The 24,375-nt window shown below is 38.9% G+C and overlaps 2 protein-coding genes across 2 annotated transcripts; both read left to right on the forward strand.

The window, feature by feature from the left end:
- Window positions 1–1,009: 1,009 nt before the first annotated feature.
- Window positions 1,010–6,009, forward strand: LOC140841114 (purine permease 3-like). The gene is made up of 2 exons (XM_073208316.1): window positions 1,010–1,851; window positions 5,493–6,009. The coding sequence occupies exons 1-2, from the start codon at window positions 1,138–1,140 to the stop codon at window positions 5,859–5,861; spliced, it is 1,083 nt and encodes a 360-aa protein (XP_073064417.1). The 5' UTR covers window positions 1,010–1,137; the 3' UTR covers window positions 5,862–6,009.
- Window positions 6,010–7,185: 1,176 nt separating this feature from the next.
- On the forward strand, window positions 7,186–9,480 carry LOC140842123 (uncharacterized). The gene has a single exon (XM_073209934.1). The coding sequence runs from the start codon at window positions 7,186–7,188 to the stop codon at window positions 9,478–9,480; it is 2,295 nt and encodes a 764-aa protein (XP_073066035.1).
- Window positions 9,481–24,375: the final 14,895 nt, after the last annotated feature.

Below are 24,375 nucleotides of genomic sequence, written 5' to 3' on the forward strand. Positions count from 1 at the left end.
ATTTATTTTATGAAATAATTTCCTAAACAATCGCTTTTTTATGAAGTAATTAATAGTTTACATAACTTCTACTCTTAAATTTAAATTTTAACTCCGCGAAACATAATCATCATATATTTAAGCAATATTTGTTGTTATGTGTTTAAATTAAATTTTTTTTTATATGTTTTAAATATTATTTAATTATTTTTTTAAATAATAAAACAATAATGTTTGGATACTTGTATATTAAAAAAACTATATTTTTATTAAAAAAAAATTTAAAAACTTTTAGAGTTGGTCGTGTTAACCAAGTTAATTAGAGTTTGGGCTCAGATTCATAGTTTTTGGGAAATTTTTGTAGTATCTATGCTTCGATCCAAACCTACTCTAATTGATAGTCCTACTCAAGGTTCTAAAAAGCGTGAAACGTCTCGAATAACGGATGTCGAGCTTCAAACTTTTCAATCTTAAGCGAGATTAGCATAAGCTTAAGCGTGAAAAAACGTTTTTTTATCTTTAGTGTAATTGTAATTATCCTGAACCAATAAATAAATAAAATAATACATAAATATGATAAATTTAAGTCTGATGCATCAATTCTCATATTTGTAAAAGCATAAAAATCTCAAAATTATAATCTTTATTTGTTTTTGCAACTAGACCACATTAAAAAATGTTAAATATTTGTCAAATCATTATCATACATACTTAATCATAATTAAAATTAAAAAATAAACATCTAAATTATAAATCTAATTTATTATTTTAAAACAAAAAACATACCTTCAAAATAAAAAAAATTAAAAATAAATATATGTGATTAATTGTGCTTAAACACACTTAATTAAAAATTTTAATTACGTTTAATTCGGTCAAACTGTAGTTTAACCGTTTTTTTCAGCTTTTATTCGAAACATGACGTTTTTGTCAAGTTTCAAACTTAAACGTGCTTAAACAGACTTTTTAAAACACTAGTCCTACTCGTATGGCAATCTAAAATATTAAATATGTACATTTCCCCAACATTTGGAGTACTAATCAGAAACCAAATAAAATGCATGTCTGTTGATTTGAAGTCCGCAAAGTCTGATCCAAAAATCCTCAGCGGTTCAAAGTTGAGCAATAAAAAAGAATAAATTGAAAAATTCATCACTGATGGAAGTTCAGGCCGCCACTACCACCGCCGCCATGAGAAGGATCTTCCTAATCATCAACTGCATAATACTATCCGTCGGGAACTGCGGCGGCCCACTGATCATGCGCCTGTACTTCATCCGCGGCGGCAAACGGATCTGGTTCTCCAGCTGGCTCGAAACCGCCGGGTGGCCGATTATCCTCATCCCCCTCCTCGTTTCCTACTTGCGCCGCCGCAGAAACAACCCCGGCACCGAGCTATTCTTCATGAAACCCCAAGTGTTCCTGGCGGCAGCGGTGATCGGAATCTTAACTGGCTTCGACGACTATCTTTACGCATACGGCGTAGCGAAGCTTCCGGTGTCGACTTCTTCCCTGTTAATCGCCACTCAGCTGGCCTTCACGGCGGCGTTTGCTTTCCTCCTCGTGAAGCAGAAGTTCACCGCGTACTCCATTAACTCTGTGGTCCTGCTGACGGTGGGGGCGGTGCTTTTGGGGCTTCACTCGAACGGTGATCGGCCACAGGGGGAGTCGGATAAGCAGTATTTTGAAGGGTTTTTCATGACGTTGGGTGCGGCGGCACTGTACGGCTTGATTCTGCCGATGGTGGAGCTGATGTATTTGAAGGCGGGACAGGCATTAACATACACTCTTGTACTGGAGATTCAGATGGTGCTGTGTTTTTTCGCCACCGCCTTCTGTACAGTGGGCATGCTCATCAACAAAGATTTCCAGGTAACAATTCTTACACGCAACACTTTCAATTATCATTTTGAGTTCTACGGGTGAAAGGGGTTGATTAGTTCTAGATTTTAATGATTTTTACGTAGTTTAAAAGTCTTATTCGATTTATAATTTTATATATTTCATAAAAACTACGTGGTATTCAAATTTATTTTTAAAAACTTTGCAAAATTGTATAGATATTGAAAATATTAATATATTTTTACGGTGTGAAATTCTATTAAGTATAATAATTAAAGTCTAAGATAACAATATAAAATTTCAAAAAATATCATCGATTCAACTTAAATATTTGGATGTATATTTAATTGAGAAATCTCTCGTACTAACGTATTAACTTTTATTTCTATTAAAAATAATATCAATACAAACCCTAAATGTTCATTATTTTTTCGTCCATATATTTTTCTTTTTATTTAGATATTTTAAAAGCATTTTTTTATTAGTTATTATATAAAATTTGACGTTTAACTATTTTTTTATAATTTTATTTAATCTATATCTTAATTTTGTTTATAACTCAAAATTCTTGAAGATGATTGTGAATAATTTTTTTTATTAAGTTGATATATATATATATATATATATATATATATATATATATATATATATATATATATATATATATATATATATATATATATATATATATATATATTAAAATTTTATAAATTTACACTCATTACAAATATTTTAACTTAATTATTATTATTATTATTATTTATTTTCAGATATAAATAATTGTCTATTTTATTTTTTTGTTTGAGATATTGCCTAAAAAATATTTTTTTATACAAAAATTTATTTAAAATAAATGAAATTCTTTTAAGTTTTATTATTTATTAATTTGAAAATTATTGTTATGTATTTTTTAAAAATATTAATTATCTAAATAAACATATTGAATTGACTTGAATAATTGAAATTTAATTACGATAAATTTAGTACTGACTTATCTATTGTCTTTCATAAATTAAATCAATAAGTAAAAAATATAATATGAGATATAAAAATAATTGAATTACTGTTCGTTAAAAAATCACAGCCATAAATTATAAAATCCATATGGTTTTATGGAAAATTTACAGATGTCATTAAAAATTATGCAAAATAAATCTATAAGATTCTGTGTATTTGTTTTAGAAATATGTAAGATTTTGCAAAAGTCAATAGAAATTCTATCAACTTCATAAAAATATATTATTTAAAAAAAGCATAAAATCTCCTATACCTCCTTAGATGTATAATATATTGTATGTATGATAAATTATAAATTTATTCAATGAATAGGAGTCAAAGATAATGATTTTTTTATTTAATTAAATTTATTTTTGTTAAATTGAAAATGTAGTCTTTAAACTAATAAATTATTAATTTATCGACCAATATTATTAATTTGTAGACGTTTCACTGTTTGAATAACATAATAATTTATGATTTTAATACTTTATAGAATTTGAGCTAAATATTAGATGTGCAAACAATTCATGCATAATATCTTTGGCACCCAACTGTGTCTTGTTAATAATGCTAACAATATTTAACTAATTACATGTTGATAACTTCTCGAATCTATTATATTATATATGGTATTTTTTCATTATAAACTTTCTAAAATGAATTAGAGTAGGTTTCTTGTCAGACGATACGAATCTTTATCTATGAGACGAGTCAACCCTAAAGATATTCACAATAAAAAATAATACTCTTAACATAAAAAGTAATATTTTTTCATGAATAACCTAAATAAGAGAACTGTCTCACAAAATACGATCCGTGAGATCGTCTCACACCATTTTTTGCCAATGAATTAACATCAACTTTAATAAAACTAATCAATAACTAAAAACTGACAATTGAAATGCGTTAATAAGTGGACTTGAAAACATCTTATATATTTAAAACCTAACGATTCATTCAAATTTGAAAATCTTTGGTCTTCGTTGAAATGAAGAACGTAGAAAGTCTAAAGTTGAAAATTTGAATCATATTTTATATTTATGCACATGCATGTCAATATCTTACTTAACTTATAAGTCCTTCCATTATGAAATATATAAATATATATATGTATGTATGATTAGATATGTATATTTATTTTTGAGTAGGTCTCCTAGACAACAAGCTCACAGATCTATATGCGTGGGATGGAGTCGACCTAATTCATATATATAATGTAAAATAATATTTTTAAAATAAAAAGTAATATTTTTCACTCAAATTAACATATATTACACAATATTTTTCATAAAATAAATAACAAAAATAATATTTTTGCAGTGAAAAATAAACTTCGAATATGAAAATTAATATTTTTCATAGGCGAAATACTTTTAACTCAAATCAGTATATATTACACAATTTTTTTCACAACATAGCTGACAAAAAATGATATTTTTGCAATGAAAAATTATATTTGGCCATCAAAAATAAAATTTTCATGGGTCGATTTTGAAATCTGTCTTACGAGGTTAGCTGGTAAGACAGCCTCAATTGAGTTTTTATGTTTATTTTTTTGTAAAAAAAATATATATAGTGCCCACCTCAAACTATTTATTTAACATTAATAACCTAAAGTAGTGGGGATGATTGCCGATTGAAAATCTTTCAACACTGATATATTATTTAAGATTAACTTGGCTTTCAAACTTAATTGGAATTAGACAACAAAATTAAAGTTTACGGCCGTCTGATTGAATACAGATTAATGAACCTAACCCAACTATAGTGTGAATGAGATAAACACTACTTATCCTTTAAATAAATTTATAATTTTAAATCCATTTGTATGACATATATATATATATAGCTAGCTAGTAGCTAGATGATGTGTTCGTTTATCATAATTAAGTTGAAATAAATGCAATTACTATATGAAGATTGGTTGCGTGCCATAGTTTAATTTTATTTTTTTGTTTTGGATTGTATTCATGGTATAAAAATATTTGAGTTATATCGTGTCTGCTAACTCTAGCTTATGAAAAATAACATGTATCCCGTAAAAGTATATATATATTTTGATATGTTACATATTCACCGTGCATATTTATGTGAGTATCCATCCAGGGGCGGATCCAGGATTATAAGTTTGGGGGGGCCGACTCACCCCAACCCACGCATACAAAAATAGGAAAATAATTATTATATGTTTGCATATAAATTTCAATAATAAGAATACAATAATTAAAAAAATAAACAGAATATTTAAAAGTAATATAACATATAACCCCTAAAAAAAATGGAACACGGACCACACGTATAAACCTTGAAAGTCTTTAACCATTAGACTAATTATAAATACTTCATATTTTTTATAGGTCAAATTATATATATACTAAATAATAAAATATATATTATATAGTAATAATTTTTTTAAAAAAAATTGGGAGGGGGGCGTGGCCCCTCGTGGTCATATGGTGAATCCGCCACTGTGAGTATCGATGATGTGACATACATATATTAGATGTGATGAAATATAGAAAAGTTCTACATTCAATAATAGAGTATCCCCTCATCGATACTCATATAACTGTATACAATGAGTGTTCTGCATATCAAAACTGTATATATATATATACATACTACCAAATGGTTTTTTTTTATATATATATAAAAAAGTTGTATTTTGGCAGGCAATACCAAGAGAAGCAAAAGAATACGAACTAGGAGAGGCCAAATACTACTTAGTAGTTGTTTGGAATGCAATAATTTGGCAGTGTTTCTTCTTGGGAGCTATTGGTATAATATTTTACTCGTCATCCCTTCTATCGGGCATAGTAATTACAGTGTTACTGCCGGTAACTGAGCTACTAGCCGTGATATTTTACCACGAGAAGTTCCAATCTGAAAAGGGTGTCTCTCTTTTTCTGTCTCTTTGGGGATTTATATCATACTTTCTTGGTGAGAAAGAAAAAATGAGCAAGGAGAAGAAGAAGAAGAATGACATGATCACAGAGTCTGAGATGAGCACCCACCATCAACAATCCGTAGCTACTCCTTGATCGATCCATCGATCGATCCGCTTCGAAATCAATACATTATAAAAGATTTCTGGTTCAAAATGCAATGTGTTGTTTTAGTAAAAATATATGTAGGATGCTCAAAACATAGGAATTAATCGTGGCTTCAAATAAATCCGTTGTTGCTCTAGTGCAGGGACGTGTCTGTGTGATATATATATGATCATACTCATCCTAATTTTTGGGTTCGTGTGAAATATATATATATATATATATATATATATATATATATATATATATATATATATATATCGTGTCTGTGTGATATATATATGATCATACTCATCCTAATTTTTGGGTTCGTGTGAAATATATATATATATATATATATATATATATATATATATATATATATATATATATATTACATATTATGTATACATGTTGGGTTGGATTCAATTTGAATATACATGGTTGAACTTGAAATATATATAAATTGTAGAAAATTTATTACTTAATTATTGATACCCCTATAAGGATATGGGTTTGTTCATCTGAAACCCATGTGTACAAACCGGGGTACCGGGTAGTTTTGTGAATGCCCGGGTAAGTTTTCCCTTCCCGGGTGTGTTGGCTTCATCTGCAGTCCTTTACCAGTAGCCCGGGTCCTCATAGAGTTGGCCGAGTGCTTCTCACCTGTCCAGGGAGTGTTCTCGGTTGGATACCCACTTGGGCAACCTCGAGAATAGCGCTACCTCGATAAATGAGCCACACTCGAGTGTAATCATTACAGGCAATCTAATCCGCCAGAGCAACTTGGGTTTGGAGTGTCCGAGAAGTCATCAGAAGCTAGTATGGTAAACCGACTTAGTAGGTGACGCGGGAATCGAGGTAACTACCCATTCCTCTCCTATAAATAGCAGGTATTAATGTCATTAAATGACCCTGAAGAAAGAGAAAACTTTGAACTTTAAGCATTCTACGTATTTTTCCTAAAATATTGTTCGAAGTTCATCATCATACAACCTGCTGACTTTATCATCGGAGTGGCTACGTCGGAAACCCCTCCGGCGCCCATTCACGAGTTCTTTTCATTGTTGCAGGTGTTGTTCAAGCCATTGTCTTCGCTCAAAATTCCCAAAACATTAAAAATTGTTGATTTGATCCGATTGGAGCTCCGTACCCGGCTCGCCCATTTCAAGAGGATCTCATCATTGGCGCCGTCTGTGGGAAATTATATTGAGCTCGAGGCGTTGATATGGCTCGTACCAGAAGAACAGATCAAGATAACTCCCGGGCCCAGGCGGACGGGGGACAATCTTCAAGACAAGTAAACGTTAATAATACCGACCAGAATCTCGTAACCATGACCCAAGAGGAATTAAAAAAAATGATGGCTGATGCAATGGTTCATGCTATGGCCCGGAAAGAAGTTTCTCGACGTAACACACCCCCAGAGCAGGAGCAGGAGCAAGAACAGGAGCAGGGGCGAAAGGAGGAGGAGGAAGGGAGTGAAGAGAATGTAGATTATAGTGCCGGGTCGAAGGCTCCGACTACAGCAGAGGAGTTGAAAGATTTAAAGCAGAAAATGAAGGTCATAGAAGGACAGCTGGAAAGTCGCAGCTCTGCCCGGGCCGCGGCAAAGGGATGTCCATTTGCCGATATCATTGTTCGGGAACCTCTTCCTGGAAACTTCAAGTCTGCCAAAATAAAAGATTATGATGGCAATGCGGACCCGGAGGAGCATTTAGCCAGATTCGAGAACATGGCCATGTTACACTGCTATACTGATAGAATCAAGTGCAAAGTGTTCTTGACCACTCTGGTGGATTCCGCTCAGAGGTGGTTTGAGGGTTTGTCCCCCCAAAGCGTGCATTCGTTCCGAGATTTCCAAAAGGTATTCCTACACCACTTTAGTAGTAGTAAGAAATACAAAAAGACCGCCTTCAGTCTTTTTGAGGTAAAGCAGAGCCCTGAGGAGAGTTTGCGGGCTTACATCAGAAGATTCAACAGAGTGGCTCTAGACGTCCCGTCTTGTGCCACCGAGACCAAGACTACTGCCTTCACCCAGGGTTTGAGAGAGGGTGAATTCTTCAAATCACTAACCAAAAAGGTGCCCGGGGATTTTGAGGACCTGTTATCCCGGGCAGAGAAGTACATAAATATGGAGGAAGCCCAGAAACAAAAGAGGGAAGCGGTGAGGAAAGAAAGAGGAGACCGGGTATCTAAGCCCGAGGAGAGGGGACAAAAGATGGGCAATTCAGGGCATTTCTCTCATCATGTGCCTCTGAAGATTGCCCGAGAGAGGGAGGTGCAGGAGTGTAGTAGGGATTTGGCCCCGGATCATCAACTGGCCCGGCCAGAGAAAAAGGGATTTTGTGCGCTTCACAAGTTAGGCTACCATAACACTGAGGATTGCAAAGTTCTGAAGGGAAATTATGTTGCGCCTTCCCTCCCAAGGCCCATTATCAATACCCAGATGTCTAGGGTGCCGCCATGGACGTCCCGGCAGCCCGGATCTAGTTCCCGGGGAGGGGGTGTGAGAAACAATCCTAGAATCGAACCTGGAAGGAGGAGGGGGCCTGAACCCGAGCAAAGAAAGAAGTCACCCCCGGTTGTAGGGACGATTAAAATGATATCCGGAGGCTCTACTGATGGAGACTCCAATCGAGCGAGGAAGTCAAGGAGTAGGAGAGAGTGTTTGGAGGTGGAAGGATCGAGGAAGAGTGAGGCAATCATCAGTTTCGGCCCGGAGGACCTGAGAGGGGTGAATCTACCCCACAACGATGCCTTGGTGATCCAAGCCCGAGTGGCGAATTATGACATTCTGCGGGTCTTCGTGGATTCAGGCAGTTCTGTCAATGTAATTTTCAAAGATGCTTTTGAGCAGATGGATTTACAGGGCTATCATCTTGAAACAGTGGAAACTGCTCTTTTTGGCTTCGCCGGGCACGTGGTTTATCCGGAAGGGGAGATTATTTTACCTCTGACCCTGGGCTCTCACGATCTCAAGAGAACAGTGATGACTTCCTTCACTATGGTGGACTCCCCCTCATCGTATAACATCATCCTTGGGAGGCCGGCCATGAATGAGTTAAGGGCTGTAGCGTCTACCTACCACCAGAAAATAAAATTTCCTGTGGGAGCAAGGGTAGGAGAAGTCCGGGGAGATCAACCCTCTTCTAGAAAGTGTTATGTGGAAGCGGTCCGGGCGGATCAGAACAGATCTAAGAAGGAGGAGAAGAGGGCTAAGATAGGTGAGACAGGAGGAAGGATAGTAGAGGAAGGGGAGATACACTTTGTGGCCGAGGAAGAGCAGGAGGCGGTGGAGATTGGGCCAGGACAGCAAATCCGGGTGGCTCGGGATCTCAGCACGACCACCCGGGTAAATTTAATTAAATGTTTAAAAACTAACATTCATGTGTTTGCCTGGTCCCAGCAGGAGCTTACGGGGATTTCCCCTTTTATATCGGAGCATCATTTAAACATCCTCCCAGGGTCTCACCCCGTGAAACAGAAAAAGAGGCACTTTGGTCCTGAAAAGGACAAAGTCATAGCTGAACAAGTCAAGGAGCTCCTAAAGGCGGGGCATATTCGGGAAATTCAATTCCCTACTTGGCTTTCCAATGTGGTTTTAGTACCTAAATCCACTGGCAAATGACGCATGTGCGTAGACTTCCGCGATCTAAACAAAGCGTGCCCCAAAGATCATTATCCGCTGCCCCGGATTGACCAGCTGGTAGATTCCACCTCGGGCTATGAGCTGTTGAGCTTTATGGATGCATACCAGGGGTATCATCATATTCCCTTGGCCAAAAAAGATCAAGATAAAGCTAGCTTCGTCACCTCGGGAGGTACATTTTGTTATATTGTAATGCCTTTCAGGTTGAAGAATGCAGGGGCCACTTATCAACGTCTTATGGACAAAGTGTTCGATAAACAGCTGGGGCGGAACGTGGAGGTCTATGTGGATGATATCTTAAGCAAGACCCGGGAGGTCACTACTTTTATTGATGATCTACAGGAAACTTTTGCCACCCTCATACAACATGGGATCAAGCTTAACCCGGCCAAATGTATTTTTGGCGTAAAGAGTGGCAAATTTCTGGGATTCATGGTAACAGATCGGGGAATTGAGGTAAACCCGGAGAGGGTAAAGTCTGTCTTGTGTATGCCCTCTCCCCAGTCTGTAAAAGAGGTGCAAAAGCTGACGGGAAGGATTGCTTCCCTTTCTCGATTTATATCCCGATCAGCACACAGAAGTTATCGGATGGGACGATAAATGTGAACAAGCCTTCCAGGACTTGAAAGTCCATCTTGCAGAGCTCCCGGTATTAGTAAAGCCCGAGCCCGGGGAGCGATTATTCCTGTATTTATCCTCTACAGAGCATGCTGTCAGTTCAGTGTTGATCAAAGAAGAAGGCTCTGATCAGAAGCCTGTCTATTATGTCAGCCTTGCTCTAAGAGGGCCCGAGCTCCAATATACAGAGGTGGAGAGGGTTGCATTGGCTTTGATCGTGACCGCTCGGAAGCTAAGACCTTACTTCTTATCGCATCATATAGTGGTTCTTACCAACAGCCCTCTTGGTAGAATCATGACCCATGCTGAGGTATCCGGGCGAATGATTAAGTGGACGGTGGAATTGGGGGAGTACGATATCGAATACAAACCACGAGTGGCTATCAAGGCACAAGCTTTATCAGACTTTTTATCTGAGATGATCCAGCCTAGTAGAGAAGAAGTGTGGAGAGTTTTTGTAGATGGGGCGTCTAGCCTTGCGGGGTGCGGAGTAAGAGTCGTGATGATATCTCCCCGGGGAGAAAAAATCAAATTGGCAATAAGGATTGATTCCCGAGTAACTAATAATGAGGCCGAATATGAGGCTGTGCTAGCTGGAATACGAGCTGCTCGGGAAGTCGGGGCTTCCCGGATAATTATATATTCTGATTCACAACTCGTAACACAGCAGATAAAGGGTGTGTATGAAGCTAAAGATGATAGGATGCTGAAATATCTACAACTTATCAGAGCTCGAGCAGAAGGCTTTTCGGATTGGAGTATCGAGCAAATCCCCCGAGAAGAAAACGACGAGGCAGATATTCTGGCAAAAATGGCAGCATCCCTAAGTGAAGTAAGCACCCGGGAGGTATTGCATGTCTCCCGCTTGATCCTCTCGATGGACGAAGAAGGAACACCCGATCCAGAAAGCTCCTGGATGACGCCCTTAATCAGATTTATTGAAAAGGGTGCACTACCCGAGGACAGAGGTCAAGCTCAGAAGATCAAGAGACAAGCTCCCAGGTTTGTGCTCTTAAACGCAATCTTGTATAAAAGATCATTTCAGGGGCCTCTTTTAAAATGCTTACCTAAAAAGGAGGTAGATTATGTACTCCGGGAAATTCATGAAGGATGTTGCGCGGTGCACCTCGGCGGAATGTCTCTAGCTTGAAAAACCATGCTTGCAGGATTTTGGTGGCCAACCCTTGGTCAGGATGCAGCTCGGGTGGTTCAAACCTGCGAAGGCTGTCAACATCATGCAAATTTCAAACACAGCCCGGCTGCTCTTATGAAGCCTATTTGGGCATCCTGCCCTTTTGATCAATGGGGCATGGACATTGTAGGTCCTTTCCCGCTTGCCCGAGCTCAGAAGAAATTTTTGTTAGTGGCAATCGATTACTTTTCCAAGTGGGTGGAAGCTGAGCCTTTGGCAAGAATTACGGAAACGGAGGTACTGAAATTCCTATGGAAAAATATTGTATGCCGATTTGGAGTGCCCCGGAGATTAATCTCAGATAATGGCAGACAATTTCAAGGCAAAGGAATTGTTGCATGGTGCCAAGAAATGAAGATCACTCAATCCTTCACCTCTGTGGCTTATCCTCAAGCAAATGGCCAAACAGAAGTTGTCAATAGGATCATTGTACAGGCGTTGAAGACGAGACTTCAGGGTAAGGGGAAGGATTGGGTTGAAGAATTACCTAGTGTTCTTTGGGCCTACAGGACTACTCCGCGGATACCGACTCAGGAAACCCCTTTCAGCCTCGTATATGGCTCTGAAGCAGTTCTCCCAGTTGAGATTGGAGAGACTTCTCCTCGGGTAGAATCTTACCCACACGATAATGATGAAAGCAGAGCCAGGGAGTTGGATTTAGTCGAGGGAAAGAGAGACCGGGCATTTATCCGCATGGAAGCATACAGAGGTCGAGTGATGAAATCTTACAATAAGAAGGTCCGAATCCGAGACTTTCAAATTGGAGACTTAGTCATGAAAAAGGTCAATCCAGCAGGAGAGGTGGGAAAATTAGAGGCAAAATGGGAAGGGCCTTACAAAATCACTCGGAGATTCAGCTCCGGATCTTTTTATCTAGAGGATGCACAAGGACGCCCTCTCAAAAGACCTTGGAATGTATTTAATTTAAAGCAATATTATACTTGACAGATGTAATCTATTCGCCAAAAGACGTAAATGAAAGATTTGCTTTTCTCAGAAGTGTTGTGTTATTATCTCCCGCATTCCGGAAGAAAACAATAAAAAGCCCAGGGCACTACACCCTGGCTCGGGGCCACACACCTCGACCATTCCCAAGTCCCGGGACATGCTCCCCGGCCCAAGGCTCCGCACCTTGGTTCTTAAAAGCCCAGGGCACTACACCCTGGCTCGGGGCCACACACCTCGACCATTCCCAAGTCCCGGGACATGCTCCCCGGCCCAAGGCTCCGCACCTTGGTTCTTAAAAGCCCAGGGCACTACACCCTGGCTCGGGGCCACACACCTCGACCATTCCCAAGTCCCAGGACATGCTTCCCGGCCCAAGGCTCCGTACCTTGGTTCTAAAAAGCCCAAGGAGTTACACCCGGGCTCAAGACTCCGTATTTAGCAAGGTTCGCGTTCTTTAATTTCCTATCGAATATAAAATATTTGGGGCCGCTAAAAATCAAGATATTGCGCAAGGAAAAATGATTTTTATAGCCAAAGCCCGGGGGCAAGAATTACACAAGGAAGTATGGAAATCTAAAGAAACAATCTTAAATTAAAAATACTACAGCAGACTATTCCCCAGTCTTTTCAGGAGCCTTTTTAGTCTCCTTGTCGGCATCATCATCCTGGGGAAGGGAGTTAATGGCTCGATCTATGTCTGGAAAGCCCTCCTTGTCTGCCGGAATCAAGCCCTCCTCCTCAAATTGCTCCCGGCATTTCGCAAAGCCAACTTTGAAGTAGTTATACGATCTATCTTCAACAGCCGCTTGGAAATCCGAGGATCGGAGGAAGACAGTCTTCCATTCCTCATGAGTGAGCTGGAAAAGCTTGTGTTTATCTTCAGCAGCCACAACCCGGTGTTGTTGAAGAGTGGCTTCTTCTTCAAGAAATCGAGCTCGGGATTCCAGAAAAGCAATTTGCTTTTGAGAGGCTTCTTCTCGAGCAAAACTCTCATCTCGAGCACGTTGAGTGGAAGCCAATTGTTGATTGGCTCTTTCCAAAGAAGCAAGGAGCCCGGCAACTTTCTCCTCGTGCAGCTTATCGGCCCGGGCGATCTCCCCTCGGAGCTGGTCATGAACTTCTTGAGACGCCCGAGCCTGTCTATTCGTCCTGGTGGCCACTGCCGCCACTTCCTCAAAGGCCGAGACCATCATTTGAGCCGCCTGGATAGAGACAAAAGTCAGGAAAAATAGGTCGGTATCAATATTAAGCTGTAAGACGAAGAAGTTACCGAGAGAAGCCGGTTTGATACTTCCAAAAATCTGTTAGTGGCAGGGATGCTCTTCAAAAATATTGCTTCAGTGGGGCTGAGCATTTGCTTGAAGCGTTTAGCACCACTAACAGTAGCTCCCTCGAGAAAAATATTGTTGGAAGGGAGCTCGGAGGTTGAGGCCCCAGTAGTTTGGGGGGGCGGTTGGGGTTGTGCAGGTGGGGAAGTGCAGGGATCACCCTCAGATGGGCCTTCCAGAACAACCAGTTCGGGCTCCGCCGTGGCTTTTCTTTTTCTTTGACTGAGAGGGGCGAGATCTTCAGCATCCTCTACAGCCTCAGCCATTGCCCGAGAAGTATCTTCCCGGGGAAGATCCTCCCCAGTAACTGCCACTCCTCGAGACACCTCCTCGGCAGCACGTTTCTTTTCTGCTTCGGTGGCTGCATGGCGCGCCGCAAGCTCCTGTTCCCGGGCGATTTTCTCAGCTGCTCGTCTTTTAGCAAAAGCTGCTTGCATCTCGGAATTGTCTGGACAAAAAAGAATAATGTTAAATAAATCAAGGAGGGAACAAGGAAGGAGGCGGCAGGAAAGAGGGGCGAATTACCGGGTTGAGAGCCCGAGCCTGCCACCTCATCAATAATGTGATCTTCGGGATCCTCAGCCCGGGGACTCAACCCATACGCGGTCAGATTATCATCAGAAATTAGTGTGGAAGATGAGTATCTGCGCCCCTCCACCAAATCTTGGCTCACAATGAAGGGTTCTTCGAATTTGTAAGTGCCGGGGAGGGAAGGTTGTGTAGGCAGAGAGGAGAGAAAACCGGTCAAGCAGGAAAGATCTCCCGGGAGTCGAATAAAAAAGTATCTTCCTTTCCACCCTTTTTGAGAAGAGGGTATATCACCAAGGAAGCGAGTATTGTGCCGGGCAGTCAGGGAAAAGGCATTGTCCCCGAAACGGCAAGAAAAGTAATAGTGAAGGATGAGGGGATTAATAAGAAAATTGTTCATATTAAAGAGGCCATAAGTGACAGCCATTATTCTAAAAGAATTAGGGTGGAATTGGTTAACTGGTACGCCAAAAAATTTGGCAACTGCAATGTAAAAGGGGTGAATCGGAAACCTAAGACCATTCTTAATTTGGTCCCGGAAGAAAGTAGTATACCCTGGAGGGGGGTTTTTGCCCTGTCAGAGGACCCGGGTATTAGGATAGAAAGATTGGAAGGAATATTACCCAAGGTCCTAAGTTCCTCATCCGCCCCTGAGCGCAGGGTGCTACTCAAAGAGGAAAACCAGGGAATTCCCGGGGCCTCGGTGGGAGGAGGGCCCGTGGCCCGAGCTTTACCCTTACCTTTCTTCTGGGCAAGAGCTCGGGAGTGACTAGGAGGGAGGGGTTTAGAGGAAGATGGTATGAGTGGAGAGGCTACTGGTTTCTTAGCGGGTTGGGTGATAGAGCGACGGGGTGGGGGAGATTGAGAAGCATCGGAGCGTAACACAGCAGATTCGTCGCGAGGCGAGCCTCGCGCGTTGGCCCCCGACGTGGAAGAAGTAGAATTAGACATTTTGAAAGAAGAGTACTTACGAGTAAATAAGAGAGACAGTGAGGAGGTCGCCGGAAGAAAATGGTTGTACACGCCGGAGAAGTAGAGAAAACCAAGCGCAAGAGTTCCGCTGAAATTTGAATTCAATAGTGATTTTGGCAAAAGAGTATACCACTATTTATAAAGGGAGGGGCTTGATCTCTATCGTTGATTTGCATCTAAACGGGTGGTCGAGATAACCCTCGGGAATCGGATAGTACGTGAAGGGACACGCGCAATCATTAAAGTGTCAGGCCTACTGTTCCTCGGAATACGAAACGTTACTGACCGTTGGAATAGAGTAACACGTGTCATTATGATGTTGTGTGGATAGGCCGGGAGGTTTTGAATACCTCGGTGGGTTTGTTTCGTAGCTCGGGAAGCCTAAAGACCCGGGATGGTGATTTCTGGGACCGGTTAGTTCGATACCCCGGTATGTTGTTACAAATTCAAAGATTTGACTAGCTCGGGAGTATGTTCTAAGTGCAGGAGATACCAGATCCGGGGACCATATTTTCACCAAATATGTCACAAGTGTAATTTCAGTCTTAAAGATGGGATTATCCTAATTTATGGTACGTCTGTTATTTCAGTTCGCATTAATTTGTACAGGATTTGTTTGCAACAGAATAACGAGGCAGGAAAAATCAATAAAACTTCCATTACATACGATAACGACGAAGAGTTATGGGATCCATTATATCAGATACAGAATCCTGCCACTCCGTTATCCAATTAGTTAACTCGTGAATACGGAGGTTGACAAAGGATTCACCCTTCATTATCTTGTCCAAAGCACGCCATTCTTTCCACAACATCACGTGCAGCAGAACCTCGTCACCAACCAGATCTGTTACCCGGTTTACTGCGAACTCTCGGATATACTTCCTTGCTTTTGTTCTTTGTACTCGAGTAGGGGCGAGACGATTGCGGTAGGTATAGTCCAGGTCATAAACCTTCTCCCGCACGGCCATGACCTTCGCCCATATGCGTTGTTCAATTCTTCTCTTTAGCTCCTCCACATGAGGACGCATTTCCGGAGTCACCAGGACATGTGTACTGCTGCAGACACTGGAACCACTTGAGCTCGACATTTTGGATTAAGGTTCATTCTGCATCTGTATCCTCTTATTTATAGGCAAGCAAGGGAGTCCAAGAGCCTCAGCCAGTCGAAGCGTCTCCTTTATTATTCAAAATCAAAAGTTGATCGAAACCATCGAATCTGGACAGGTGGACGATCAGGACGCCCCTCGTAAATTGCGCTGGGCAGACGAAAGGGTCTGATGGTTATCAAAACATCAAATCTGATGTACCTCGGAATACAGAACGTTTTCGTTTGGCAGGAATTTAATAAATTGCATATCATTATGACACCACGTCAGCAGACCGGAGGATTCTTGGTCCTGGCTTATTCCTTTTCCCGGACTACAAATTCGGGACTTGGGCATACTGATTGATAGGGCGGGATTTCAAAAACTCAGGCATTTGGTATTTAAGTCTGAGGAGTGTTAGTCATGTTAATCTTCGTTATTTACTTATTGTTAGTTTGGTTTTGACGTTCTACCAAATACATGCAATAACAAAGCGAAAAAGATATTTTATTAATTAAAAGAAGTGGGCAGAGAGTACACGAAGATGTTCCTTTTCAACAAACATCTTCCATTTGTGCAACCAGCCACTAAGATTCCCGGTAGCAGTCTTGCCAAAGCTATCTGACCCGGATATATCCTCCAGGATCTTCAGCTCCCTTTGTAGCATTAGTGCGTAGACACCATGGTGAGTAAAGATGTCCACGTACTCCGCAACACCGAGGCGTCGGCGATATTTCCGCATAAGAGCCACGTTCTCAGGAGTAGGAATCCCCTCTACATACTGAGAGGATTTCAGCTTGTATAATTTTTCCCAGAAGTGAAGTATTTTGTGAAAGACTTCATCCTCCATAGTCGTTTTTCTTCTCTCTATTGCAGATGCCATGAGCTCTTCATCCATATCCGGAACTTTCGAATTGCTTGAACCTGCCATTGCACTGATGATACGGAAGAATAAGCAAGGTCATTATTTATAGGGAAGAGAATTAATCTCCGCCCTCGATTCAAATCTAATCGGACGCTCATATGACGCCTAGGAAATCGTGCGTACAAGTGAAGAGACGTGTGCGGTTATCGAGGGAACAGATTCATCATTACCTTGGAAAGCGAGTAATTTTCAGTAAAATCCTCGTTAATGTATACGTAATGATGTGTTCGATCGATTCTCTCGAGAATAGTAATTATCAGATTTTGAGGAGTCGGGGGTATGAGATACAAGACGCTTAGAGAGTTCCCTCACTCGGTATTTATTCACACTTGCAATCCGGGAGAGAGCAGGAAAGATTGAATCGGGACAGCGAGTCTGTAACGCCCCGAAAATTTAAGGTCCACACAAACCATGTACATGCAAGTATTAAATTCTTTTGTATTTTTAATTAAATGTTTTAATTGCATGAATTATTTATGTGGTGCATTTTGACATGTTTAAAATATATTTTCTGCATGGTTGCATTAAACTGCATTTTTAAAGGATATTCAAGTGACGATCGAGGAACGGAGACCAAGGGCGGAAAAATGTAAAATGTTTTATTAATTAATTAATTTTAATTATTTAATTTAAGGGTGATGGTTTTCTCATATTTTTTGAAATCAAAGAATTTTGAGGTGATTTTATACGCCGGGACTAATTTTTATCGGTGTTGGATTTTCAACTAAAATTCGATCTTTTAAGCAGTCCGGCTACTTAATTCACTAATTATTTTTTTATGAAAATGTTTTTTTAAAGTTTATTCAAAGCTTAGCTTGCACTAGTGGGCTTAATTAGAGTTTAATAGGCCTTAAGCCTAATTAATAAAATGTTTAGCATTTAAAAACAAAAAGAAACCTAGACTAAGCGCACAGAAAATATTCACGACACACTCGTTCTCACGCCGCTAAAATATTTACCAAAAAGCAGAAGCACTCCCTCGGCTGCAACCTCTCGGCCGTGGGGAAATAGCTTGGTTCTTCAAGAGTTTTAAGGGAAACTAGCCTCGGATCTCTCCGTTCTTCGTCGCAATCGGTATTTCGTGCGTTTACGACGCAAAGGCACGCCTAAATCTTCCTTTTCTCATCCATCATATCATATTATTGTTTAAATATTGAATGCATAAAGATCATCAAGAAACTTTCTGAAACTTTCGAGTTTATGCACTTACATGTGGTTAATTCATGATTTTTGGATCTAATAAATTGTTCTTGCATGCAAGGGGCTGCCATGACGTTAGAACATGATCGAGAGAGGTTTTTACACGAATTTAAAGAGTCCTAAACACACTCAAAACGCTGCACCGCAAGCTGTCTTCGGAAACCCGTTTTGCTGTCATGAACTTTAAGGATACGGGTTCCATGATTTAAAAGGAGGGCTGGCGTGGGCTGAGGTTCACGGCTAGCCTAGGGTCAGGTGGTGTCAGGGGGAGAGTCCTAGCCATGCTAGGGCTCGGTCTGGAACGACAGGGGGAAGTCCTTGCCACCTGAGAAGCTGCATCTTGAGATGCAGACTTCGTGCAGGGAAGAAGCTTCGGTCCAAGGCTCCTGGGCAGGTTTAGGGCGAGTCCTCAGGGTCCTAGTTAAGTGCTCAAGGTGTCGGTTCAGGGGCTGGAGTGTGGGCTTGGTCCATAGGTTCACAAATTAGTCACCACGCAAAAGAAAACTCTCGGCCAGCACATAGGTGTATTGGGGACCTTCGTTTTTGGCTTTGGGCCTGGTATCTCGGTGGGTTGAGGGCCCAAGAGCTTAACTTAGGAGGTTGGGCAAGTTTTGGACCAGCATGGTTCGGGGGTAACTCGTGAAAAATCGAAAGTTGGCTCGGGGTTGAAGTTTAGGTGTCAAATGAGGGGCTTTAATTAAAGAAAAATTGAAAAATGGTTCACGGGGGTCGAGTCCTGGTATATAAAAGCTGAAATAATATAAAAAGACTAAATTTAGAATTTAGGAATTTTATATTAAAGTTTGGTATTTTTCGGGATTTAATCGCCGCACGAAACGCTAATTAACGAGTTAATTGAAACGCCTAGTTTTACGCTTGATAAAATTATGAAAAATTATATTTAAGCTTAAATAATTATTATAAGTCCAAATTTCTAATTTGGGAATTTTATGCTAAGGTTTGGTTTAATTCGAGATTTAAACGCATTAATACGTCACGTTTCAAGATTAAATTAAAAAGTCCTCGATTTAAGCTAAATAAAAATATGAAGAAATTAATGTAAGCTTAAATAACTATTCAGGACATGTTGAAGTCAAGAAATCAAGAAAAAAATCAGAAACGTAAAAATGTCACGATTAGGGGTAAAACGGTCTTTTTACACCCAAAATTAGTAAAGGTCATGGCAGTGCCCTAAATGCTGTTTTTGTGATATTATGTTCATGTTCAAATGTTTATGAAATGTTCATGATTTATTTATGATTTATTTTAAATGTCAATGAAATTTTATGATTAAAATTGACATTTAAAATACATGGTGCACGCTTGGTTTCAAAAGAAAATACATTCATGCATGATTTTATAAGGTGATGAAAACATGAAAATATTGATGAAGGTGAAGTAATTGTGACTACGAGGATTTGAGGTTATGATCAAGAATAGGCCAAGGCTCAGTTGACGATCTTGTGTCGCTGATGTCCCCGCCGCCCAGTACTGTGGTTTCATGTAGATGGTACCATCGTCATGTCATGTCATGTCAGGAATTGAGGATTTGAGGTTACGATCAAGAATAGGCCAAGGCTCAGTTGACGATCTTGTGTCGCTGATGTCCCCGCCGCCCAGTACTGTGGTTTCATGTAGATGGTATCATCGTCATGTCATGTCATGTCACGTCAGGAAAGTCACAATTAACGATCTGAATTCAATCAAGAGAAAGATAATGTTATGATCATGAAAAGAATCACGTCATGTTATCACGTCATGTTATTATGTCATGTTATGATTGAGGAAAAGGTAAAGGTTCAGGTTCATGTTATGCATCATGAAAATATTTACGAAAATTTTCATGCTCAAGTTTATGCATTTTCATGAAATGATATTTTAAGTACAAGTATTTTCACTGTTGCATGTGATTTTATATCTGTTACTCGTTACAAAGATTTGGTGTATTGAGTCTTTAGACTCACTAGGTGTGATGGATGCAGGTGAGGTTGAGGGAGGGCTTGACGTATGAGATGACTGGACTGAAGGTGCACACAACCCGAGGACCAGCGCTTCTACTTTTTCCGCACTCACGATCATGATTACGTTTTTACGTTAAAAGATTTTTAAAACCATTTATTTATGCTTTAGAGTGGTTTTGGAGAGGAAAATACGTTTCACGATTATTGCTTTCTAGGTTTGGTAACTCATGCGATTATTTTATTTTATGACGTTTGCAATTGATTTTTAAATGCTAGCTAGCGAATGTTCGAGGTCATGGACAAAAATATTTTATTAAAATATTTTTACAAGGACCGAAATTTAAAAAAAAAAAACAAATTTCTAGTACATTTTAAACGCAAGAACATGGGACGTTTCAGAGTCAAGCTCCAGCCCGACTATTTTAGGGATGGGTGGTGATACCCCTATAAGGATATGGGTTTGTTCATCTGAAACCCATGTGTACAAACCGGGGTACCGGGTAGTTTTGTGAATGCCCGGGTAAGTTTTCCCTTCCCGGGTGTGTTGGCTTCATCCGCACTCCTGTACCAGTAGCCCGGGTCCTCATAGAGTTGGCCGGGTGCTTCTCACCTGTCCAGGGAGTGTTCTCGGTTGGATACCCACTTGGGCAACCTCGAGAATAGCGCTACCTCGATAAATGAGCCACACTCGAGTGTAATCATTACAGGCAATCTAATCCGCCAGAGCAACTTGGGTTTGGAGTGTCCGAGAAGTCATCAGAAGCTAGTATGGTAAACCGACTTAGTAGGTGACGCGGGAATCGAGGTAACTACCCATTCCTCTCCTATAAATAGCAGGTATTAATGTCATTAAATGACCCTGAAGAAAGAGAAAACTTTGAACTTTAAGCATTCTACGTATTTTTCCTAAAATATTGTTCGAAGTTCATCATCATACAACCTGCTGACTTTATCATCGGAGTGGCTACGTCGGAAACCCCTCCGGCGCCCATTCACGAGTTCTTTTCATTGTTTGCAGGTGTTGTTCAAGTCATTCTCTTCGCTCAAAATTCCCAAAACATTAAAAATTGTTGATTTGATCCGATTGGAGCTCCGTACCCGGCTCGTCCATTTCAAGAGGATCTCATCAATTATGTACACATATATTAACTTACCCAAGTCGATTCAAGGTTTTTAATAATAGTTTGGTTTAAATATTAATCAAACTATGGATTCTTAAAACATATTAAAAATCCCTAAAAAAAAACTAGAAAATACAGACATTACGATATATTTGATTTATTATTAATACTAATATTGATACTTAAACTTTAAGGTATAGTTTGGTATACTGGATAAGAGAGATTGATAAATAATCTTTCTTATCTCATGTTTATTTGTGATAAATAATTTTATACAAAGATAAAATATCTCTTTTATGAGATGTGATAATTTTAATTTAATGATAAAAAATACCACAAATGACTTAATTGCCCTCAATATATAAAAATCCTAAACCCTATCAAATATTTTTATTTATTTTTATATATTATCAAAATAATGATGTTTTAAACTCGAGATAATTATATAAATGATTTTTATAAATATATAAAGCTTCCTCTTATTAAAAAAAAAACCCTGCATTTCGACGTTAATATAAAATTAAAATCAAATAAATATTTTTATTTATTATATAATATGATAATTATATGAATGAGCTTGAGATAATTATATAAATAATTTTTATAAATCTCAATAAAATTATTAGTATCACTAGATTAACTTTAAAAATTGATATTTGAGTTGACTCACAAAATCAAGGGCTCCATTATCATATTTATATAATATATAAAATTAGGTATAAATAAATAAATCATGTAAGGATCGTCGGCACATGAACAGATGATAAGAAATATGAACTCAAGCAACAACTTTGAAATTACAAAATTTATTATAATACATCTTATTTATCCTTAACTTATCATTATATTATATATCACATGTTTTTCCTATCATATGTACCAAACTATGCATACTTCCGCTAAAAGTTCACAATTTGTATTTAGATCAATCCACTCGGATATAAAATCGTGGAACCGTCCTGCTTTAGTGTACATATAGCTAGCTATCTCCTGGCCTTTCGATAATAATATTGGCTTTTTTTGTAATATATTATATAAATAAGATGTATGTATTTATCAGAATTTTGAATCATATATTCTCAAGATTGTCTTAGGCTTAGCCGTCCTAAGACAAAAAGGTGATCTTATTTTTTAAAAGACGAAAGGGTCAATTTTATCAATCAACAACAGTACCATTGACTATCGTTCTCTGGTACAATATTCAATGTTTCCATTTTTTATTCATTTATTATATCATTAAAAACAAGGGCGGAATCAGGATTTTGTATCAAATAACATAAAAATATCATAACAAGGTACCAGGAATATAATAAAAAAAATTAACAATACTATGTTCTACTCTACTCGTCAAGTTTTTCTGGTTTTGTTCATGCCATTCATATGGGTCGTGTCCTTACCGTGAATATAAGTGGTGATGGACGAGAATGGTCGTGATGGCGAAGAAGATGGTTGCTAGAGGAAGAATCACTAGAGCATGGAAAAATATGGTTTTTGGGACTTGATTTATGAAAAAGAGTTGATGAGAAAATAGAGAGACATTTGAGTGAAATTTTAATGATTGGGTTTGAGAGGAGAAGTTTTTAAATAATTTATTTAATAGATGATTTTTTTTTTTTTTAAAGTGGCACGTAGGGGTGTCAACCGGGTGAGTTGGGTCGGGTTTCGGGTCAACCCGCGAAATTTTTTTTTCAACCCGAACTCAACCCGAAAACCCCCCAACCCAAACACGAACCCGTATAACTCGACTCAACCTGTCTAACCCGAAATTTTTTAAAAAAATTAATGAAAAAAATTCAAAAAAATAAAAAATAATAATAATTTTTTAATTTAAACACATAATAACAAAATTTTCGATTTAAATTTGAAAGTTTAATCGTAGAAAATTAAAAATATATTTACTAAATCAAATAAAAAATTGTTAAAAAATTAAAATATGCAAAATAAATATTAAATGATGAAAATTTATCATATAATATACAATAAAATTTGTTCAAACGTACAATATATAAAAATATAGGTAATATTTTCAAAAAAAAAGTTTGTGGGTCAACCCGCGACCCGAACCGACCCGACCAGAAACCCGCATAACATGGCACTAACCCGAACCCAACCCGAACCCGAAAAACTCCAACCCAAACCTGATTTTTTTCGTGTTGGGTCGTATCGAGTTGAAGGATTGTGTCGCATGTCAGAGTTATATTATCTCAGTCTCCAAGACGTCGACTGCATGCCCGAGCTTTTGAAGAGGAGAAATCGAAACTGGAGAATCTGTGACTGTAAGAGGTAACTCTTATTCTATGATAAATCGAAAAGTTTTAGAACAATTAAACTGTCCACAAAGAAGAATCAGACCCAATCCATTATAAGCAACAACATCATTTTATGATTTTTCACTGGATTAAAGGAGTTAATTCGTTGCAGATTTGATTTATGCCTACCATATGTCGATTCTGGTGTAAGGAGCCTTGCGTAATCTTATTTTCGACTGACGAGTCTTGTTGCTAGTACTGATATATGGGGCCTCGTGTGAAGTGATTCATATTGTTCGTCTGTGTCATTTCATCTGTCTAGCAAAAGGTCGTATCAAATTTTCTATATGAATTATTAGATTTTAACATGGGAAGGAAGAAACCAGATTGGGGTGGTGTTGATACAAAGGCTAAGCCAAGTGGTAAAGAGAAGTTGTCTCTGTCTGCAAGGCTTGCGAGTATGGACTCGACACCTGAAAAACCAAAGAAAGGACCAAGCTTGACATCTACTAAGCCCCAATCAAAGGCAGGTCCAAAGGTGCATCTTACACCAATGAGATTGATTTTCGCACGGACCGTACTCGAGCTTTGGATCAATGTCCCCAGAAGGAAGGAGTATGCCCGCGTGTTTCAACGAGAACACCGAAAAAACCTACCCGAGGCTCCCTTCACTCTCTTTAAATAAGACCGGGGGTCACTCGCTTCCTCGGAGGAGGAAGATGATGAGGAGCAGCTGGAGTTCAA

The sequence above is a fragment of the Primulina eburnea genome, chromosome 9 (assembly GCF_022965805.1).
Source record: "Primulina eburnea isolate SZY01 chromosome 9, ASM2296580v1, whole genome shotgun sequence".
NCBI classification, from domain to species: domain Eukaryota; kingdom Viridiplantae; phylum Streptophyta; class Magnoliopsida; order Lamiales; family Gesneriaceae; genus Primulina; species Primulina eburnea.